Here is a 7580-nt window from a genome sequence, read left to right as displayed (position 1 = left end):
CAAGGTCTCCCATTGCATCCTGGGCCATCTCCAGTTATCTTGATGAATATTTGGTCACTGGATTCAGATAGCTCAGGAGGAGAAAGTGAGGTTGGTGACCTTGTACAGCCCTCCCTCATGCAAAACAAAGTCAAGTGCAAGTCATGTCATCGTTTCTCTGATGGGCATGGTCTTCTTCAGCAATGAAGGATGAGCACAACAGTAGGATTACCTTGCAGCGATAAGGGTCTTGAAGTGGACCTAGTCAAAATGGTTGTGTGATTTTTCTCCACCTTTGTTCTGCAGCATGTGTGTAGGGGTGAAAGTGATCCAGGGTTGAGGCTTGGCAAGGTATAATTGGAGATAAAAGAGAGTTAGGAATTCAAGAGAGGAGGACAGTGGAGAGTTGAACTGGTTCACCAAGGGTTAAGATGGGGAAAAGAGGAGAGAGTGGTTAGTATAGGAAGATAACCTTGGAGAGAATTGAGGGTTTAAAGTATTGGAGGTCACAGCAAAGAGAAAAACCAGGGTTTTGTAAGGGAAAGCAGAAGGAAAGGTGAAAAGCCAATAGGTTATGGTTCAATAAGGGGATTTTGGAATTCTTGAATGTGGGCGATGACAAGATTAAGGGTATGACCATCTTTGTACGTGGGTCAGGTGGATTAGAGGAATAGGTCATGGGAAGTAAGGAGGTTGAGGAACTGAGTAATTACGGTGTTTGAGGGAGGGTCAGTACATATGTTGTCTCCTATTATGAGGGAGGAGAAAGACTGTGAACCAGGTACCAGGCTCAATGAGGAAGGAAGGAGAGTGACCTGGGAATGTGTAGACAATGGCTCTCAGGATTACTTGCTTAAGTTAGTTCTCTTGACCAGCTTTCCTTAAATTGGTTTTGCCCATCCCTGTTTCTCTCTGCTTTATGAGGTGATACACCTTGGAATCACCCATCTCTCTTATTTGTAAGATTTTACAAACGAGTTTATATTCTAAACTGGTGTTGACTCTGTTTGCTCTCTCTCTACAAGGCATTTATGTTCTTAATAAGGTTCTTTTGCTCTTTTCTCATGGCAATTGATTTCTATCAATTAAACTTCTGTAAAAAATTATTACATAATTGCTTTCTATTTTTTGTTGCCCATTTTCTGTTATCAGTAATTTATTTAAATAGGAGAGGATTGAATTGTTTCAGTTGTATGTTCTCTTTTTCTCCTTTTTATTTCTTCTAGCTATTTATACTCTAATGTCTCTGATGTCTTTCAATCAACCTGTGAGTCATGGCCTTGGGGAAAACTGGCCTGGCAACCAAAAGATTCGAATTCAAGTCCTGGTCATAGGACTCTAGACAAGTCAGTGCTCTAGCAACTTCTGAGACTATTAGCTGCAAAGAAGCTGCTAATTTCCATCAGTAGAGGGGAGTTCTTCATTCTGTCCCAATTCTTTATTCCAGGAAAATGACAGGTCCAGTTCCTATGCACAATTTTATACCAGTTCTCCTCTTTGCTCTAACAAGTTATGATCTAATTCTACACAGACAAACGGACTCTCACATTAAAGATGAGTCTTTTGTTGTCTATTAAAATATAATAATTCCTTTTTCTCTTAAGTTTACTCGGTGCTTACTACATCTAGCATCGATTGGCTCCTTTCTTGAAAAAAGGCATGAAGTTTCTGTGTAGTAAACGTGTGTCTGACCTCTCTCATGGTTCTTCCCGAGCTGTTTTCTGTGTTTCATTGTGCTCACCTTTCCTACCTTTGCATTGAAATCACAGAGTATAAAACCACATGCTGACATAATTTGGATTGTCTTATCCAATTCTTGTAGCATTTCTCTTTTTCAGTTTCTACACAACTATGTTAATTCATGCAAATATCATGATCACTGGAGTTTTAGATAACCAAATGTCTCACAAAATGATGTTCCTTGATGACTTTGGGTGTATGATAAAACCGACTCCACCAACTCATTTCTTAGTTTCTTCAAGGAATTGATTACCTGTGAGCCATCTTTTTGTTTAGATTTCTTCTAGTTTCATTTCTCTCAAGAATGTCAAGATTGATATGATTCAGTTCCTCCTGTAATATGCCTTGTTGTTGGTCATTGAACAATGGGCTCACATTTATCGAATTAACAGCCCAGGTAAATAGACCAAGGTGAATTTTATAGATAGTCTAAAAACTCCTCTTCTTAGTACACACAGATACCTTACCTCCCACTCTGCTGCACTCACTACAGAAGCACAAACCGGCAGAATGGAGGGACATTTTGTATTTTTCTTTGTTTTATGAGTTGCCATGACCAAGGAATTCACTGACAAGGGGCCAATCTACTGTTGGTCAGTTTCTCCTTATGTGGCTAGGCTGAGTTTTGAAAAGCACACTTGGTCTGTTGTCAGAACCATACTTGGAACTCTTACAGCATATTAGAACTTGACAGAGCTTAGACTGTGCTGACAGAATCCTCAAGAACCCAGGATCCCCTCTATGCCATGGCTAAAATAACTATTGCATATGATTAAGGTTTGTCTAATAGTCTCAAAAAGAGAATACAACACTCCTTGGAAAGTACTCAAAGACAGATTCTGTCATTATCTCTGATATGTGTACCATGGAGGGAGGAAGCTTACAGTGGTAAGGAGCGAATGAAAGATAAAGGAACTGGACAGGGAAATTGTCAAGAGAAGTTTGAAAACATATCCTTCCTAACATGTGCGCATGAATGTGGGTCTCCCTAAGAGGGAGTTGGAAGTTTTATACATCATGTTTACACTCATGCTTTCAAATCTCAGCAGCCCTTGTTTTTGTACCATGGAAAGATCTGCATTTTAATCCTGGCTTTGACACTTGGACTATTAAGTCTGGCCACATTTCATTTAAATCTCACTGGGCCTCAATTTCCTCATCCATAACAAGGGATAATAATATCCTGTATGATCTACCCTTCAAGGCTGTTGCAAGAAAAATGCTTCATACCTTCAAGTCCTATATAAATAGTGTTAATACATCCTGGGGACAAAGAAGGTCCTTAGACAGAAAATACTGTTTCTCCCATTGGACTGCTTTATCTTCCAAAGAATTTGTCACTGCCCATAGCTGAGACTGTCATTGTGGTCCTCCTTAACCTCTGGTCCCCCTCCCACCTATTTCCCCATTCTGCACCCTGAAATAAATCACTCTGCTCTAAACGTTCCAAGAAATCTTATTTTCTTTATTGTTTGATTTTTTTTTTGACTCGACAATGGTTTCTTTTTTTTTTTGGAATTTTTTCTTTTTTTTTGAAACGTACTCGTTGTCTTTATGAGTCTTTTGTTTTGTTCTCGTTAAATGCACTCGACCCAAAATTGGTTTGGCATATCGAAAAGGAGGAGACCAAGGTGGGGCAGGTGGGTGGCGGGACAGGAGGAGGGAAGCCCAAACGGACAGAGAAAAGCAAGGGTGAAAAGGAGGGTAAGAAGAAGACAAGACAGATGGGAGACACAGAGGAGAAAGACAGACAGAGGGAAAGAGAGGCAGAGACAGAAAAAAGGGAAAGAAGGCAAGGGAACCAAGAGAAATGAAAATCCAGAAACTGCCTCCCACAACATTTTAAGAGGGAAGGAACTCATGAGCCCAGGGAAAGGAGAGTAGGGGGAGGAAACCAAGAACCTTCTCTATACAGTGGGTCCTGTCCCAGCTGGGGTGGGGGTGTCAAGGCACCAGGGCTAGTTGGGGTGGGGGAACAGCTGGGTTCTCTAGGGTGGCTTGGAGCTGGGCTGCGATGGTCTCTGTGTCCCCACCAGGGGGCCCTGCCATGCAGCCGTGAGGCCTAGGAACCCTTCCTGTTGCTATCCCTGTCCTTGCTAGATGGGAACCTACTGACTCACTTCACCCTACCCCCATGATTGTCCATGTCTGGGGAGATAAGGGGAGGGTAGGAGGGGGGAAAGCAGGACTCCTTACATTCCTTCAGTTTCCACAAAAACCTAGGAGTTCCCAATCCCCAGCTGGTGTCATATGGCTGCCCCACGTTTGAGGCAGAAAGGGTAGGGGGCCCTTTAGGCCTTCCACCTGCCAGTTCCTTCGTCAGACACATCCCTTCTCTAGCTCTCCTTCCCCCTCTCCCAAAGTGAGCTTTTCACAGCCCTCACCCACCCAGGTGGCCCTTTGTCACAACCAGGGAATCGAGACAGAGGTCACCGGGAATAGCTCCTGCCTTAAGTCTCTCCCAAGCACAGAAAGAGGGGAATGTTGTGTGGGGGAAATGGTGATGCAGGGCCTTTGGATGGTCTTTGCCTTCCCCAACCTGACCTCACTGCCATTCAACCCAGGGGCTCCTGGTGAAGTGAATTTACCACTTCCAACTCAGGATCACTCTCAGTCTTACCTAGGAGAACAAGAGATGGAGACCAACCGGGTTCTCCTCCTCACTGTCCTCCCTACCCCTGCCCCCAATGTGGGACAAAGCCACCATTCTTTGGTTTGACCCCTTCTCCCCCACGTAATGGGGACAAGCCAGCCCCAGCTCCCCAGGAGGAGGGAGGGGGGTTTCTAGCAGCAAAAAGGATTCCCCCAAGACCCCCTATCTCCTCATACCACACATACTTATTCCCCAATTACTCCCTGGAGCTCCTGTCCCCCAAACCAAGAAGTTAATGGCAGCAGCAGGCTGAGACCCAAAGATGTTAGAAAACTCATGGCACTTGTGAGAAAAGTGGTAGGGGGAGGGTGTGAGGTGGAGGGAGCAGGAATGGGGAGGGGCCACCCTTTGGAGAAATGGCCACCAGGGACCAGGGCATTGTAGCAACACTGCACAGCTGGGCTGTCCCATTTCCACCCCAAGAGGCATGGAGAGGAGCCCTTAGGTGAGGATGGTGAAAAAAGGTTAGAGAGGAAAAGACAATATAGCAGGGAGAGGCACACATGAGCAGATTCCCCCCAAAACCAGCTTCTAAGAAGTGTAGGAGGTTTGGAGAAACAGCCCGGCTGGTGTCAGCTGATGCCTTCCCTGCTGGGGACCTCTCACTCTTTCCAGACAGGGCAAACTCCACCATTCCACATCCTGACCCCAAACTCATGGACACAAAACTCCCATCTTACCCTTCCCTACTCCAGCACCTGGGGACTGGGGGCGGGGGGGGTTGCCTTTTTTCTTAAACTCTTCCATTAGCCTCTCTAGACAGAAAAATGACACCTTCATCCCTTTGCTGGTCCTGAGGCCCAGAAGCAATTTGCAGTTAACAGAACTTAAAGAGATGGTGTAGCCACCTCAGGAAAGCATCTTTGGGTCGGAGGGGTCTCCCCTTGGCAGGGATGGTGGGGCGAGGAAAGGAAAATGGATCCCTATTCCTGGAGCAGGCGGTGGGACACATGCCCCAGGAGAGATGATGCTAGGGACTAAATTCAGAGGGAAACGACAGGAACGTGGTGCCAGGAAGGAAAAAGGTTGTGTCTCTTTTGCTTCTTGTTTTTGTTTTGTTTTTTCTGTCTTTTGATTGTAAAAAGCTGCCGTGGAGGCCCCCACTCCAACCTGGCCAGGATGCACGCACAAGCAGAGAGAAGTCTTGGCTGCTGGGTGGGTAGGTGGGTGGGTGGGCAGGTAGGTGGGTAGGTGCTCTGGTTGGTGGAGAGCCAGAGCTGGCCTGGGCTGTGGGCTCCCAGTGGCTTCAAGTGATGAGATTTTTTTTTGTAATTTTTTTCTTTTCCATTTCGTTGAAATATTTACAGCAATGGGGGAGGAGGGGAAGGGTAAAGAGGCCCCCTGCCCCAGGGAGAGTTCCAGACCCAGAATCTACTCCCCAGAGATCTGAGCCCACAGAGCTGGGAACTGCCCCCCCAGGAGTCACCCCCATGAGCTGGGGGTCCCATGGGGGGTTGTGCTTAGTCAGGAGTCACCCTGGGGGGGGTCAGAGGGTACAGTCTTGGGGGGGAGCTCAGAGCAGGCTTGCTTCCAGGGAGGGAATGAGGGGTAGTTGGCTCAGAAGAAAGTTCAATATTTAAACCTCCAGCCGCACCCCTCAATTTCCCTTCTGGGGCTTTCCCTTGGGCTAGAACCCCCAGTTTCAGGGGAGCAGGAGGATACACAGAAGGCTGTCCATCTGTCCTTTGCCCTGAAATTCTTCATTGGGGTGGGGACTGCAAGGTTTCTGGCTGCAGAGAGGAGCCACTGAGGTTTGGCAAAGTGAGGTTTTGGCAACCGCTTTACCCCTGGGCAGGGAATCTAGAAGGGACTGTGCTCCTCCAGCTTCTTGCCCATTTACCCCTAGGGGGCCCTCAGCTTATCCTCACAACATTCCCCCAAAACAGCTGGTGCATGTGGCTGTCGGGAACTCCTGTGTACCCTGTACATCAGGGACCCTGCCCCCTCAGAGTCTCCTAAAAGGGGAGTGGTAGGGCCCATAGGTGAGGGGTACATATGGAGAGGACAGCCTGTCTCACGCTCCATTTAGTTCACCCTCTATCCCCCAAAGTCCTCCCCTCCCCAGGATCCCCCTCCCCTGGCACTGGGCTACCCTGCCCTCTGAGTCCATGGGGCCCCTCAGAGGCTGGTGACCAGTTGCATCTGGCCATCCCCATCAGGCCCTGGCCCCTCCAGGCCCGGGGCAGCCAGGTAGCCTTCATGGCTAGGCCGCCGCACCTGGTAGTAGCCCTGCAGGGGGTTCCGGGCCACCAGGGCCGGGCGGGAGGTGTAGTAGATTTCAGGAGGACCAGGTGGGGCCGGAGGGGGTGGTGGAAGGGCCTCACTAGGCCCCTCTGGGCTACTGTCCGGGTAGGAGGGCGAGTCCCGAAGGTTGGCCCCACTGGCATAGAGCGAGTCCCGGCCAGGTGGGGAGGAGAGAGGTCGGCTGACTGCCCCATCCTCAGCCGCACAGCTCTCTGATTCGTCCAGGTCACTCTGATACAGGACCGACTGGGCCCGAGGCAGCAGCAGGGGCTCCTCCAGGGCCTTGTAGAGCAGTTCGATCTCAGCCCGGTCAGCCCCTCCGGGGGCCCCTGCCTCTTCATCCCCACCACTACCTGGCACTGGTGGCACCGGGGGCTCAGGGGGTGGGGGGCCCTTGGCTGCCCCACTGCTACCCCTGAGATTGTTGTGCACCAGCTCGGAGATGATCATCTTCTCAAAGGCGGCAGCATCAGCCAAGTTTCGTCCTCGGGGTGGTTCTGGACCCCCGTCCCCGGGGGGGAAGTCGCCGCTTCGTAAGGAGTAGCTGTTGTTAAAGTTACCGTTCAGTGGAAGGGTGTCCATACCGCATGCATCCCGGCCTCCTAGAGGGTGTTCTGTAAGACAGAGGGGCACTGGTCAGAAGGAAGACAGCGGCACGGATGGGAACATGGCTGGAAAGAAGCCATGGCGGGGCTGATGAGGAAGGGAGCATGGGAGGAAGAGGGGCTGGACTGTCCTCTCAGTCACTCTCTATGACTCTTCCCATCACCCTGGGGAGACAGATAAGCCCTTCCACTTCTTACCTCCTCACCTGCAGCTGGGGACACTACTTCCTGCTCCTGCTACCTCCACCAGAGAGAGCTAGCTTTCCCAGGGCCATTCATTCTATCACTCACTCATCAGGAATTCTCCTGGGGATCCTGAGGAGTCATAGCTGGGGGGTTTGGACACTTAGGGATAGGAG

General features: G+C 49.2%; 1 protein-coding gene across 13 annotated transcripts in view; it reads right to left on the bottom strand.

The window, feature by feature from the left end:
- Positions 1–3163: 3163 nt before the first annotated feature.
- ADGRL1 (adhesion G protein-coupled receptor L1) overlaps positions 3164–7580 on the bottom strand; it is a 63497-nt gene continuing 59080 nt past the window's right edge. For 12 of the 13 annotated variants that reach the window (XM_072602101.1, XM_072602109.1, XM_072602096.1 and 9 more), the window contains one exon: positions 3164–7230. In XM_072602101.1, coding sequence (XP_072458202.1) covers positions 6491–7230 — 740 coding nt within the window. In that variant the 3' untranslated portion in view covers positions 3164–6490. The remainder of the gene's footprint in view (positions 7231–7580) is intronic. The other variant, XM_072602105.1, reaches the window with a different exon arrangement.

This window comes from Notamacropus eugenii, chromosome 4 (assembly GCF_028372415.1).
Source record: "Notamacropus eugenii isolate mMacEug1 chromosome 4, mMacEug1.pri_v2, whole genome shotgun sequence".
Lineage (NCBI taxonomy): Eukaryota > Metazoa > Chordata > Mammalia > Diprotodontia > Macropodidae > Notamacropus > Notamacropus eugenii.
This window is presented reverse-complemented; position numbering and strand designations above follow the sequence as displayed.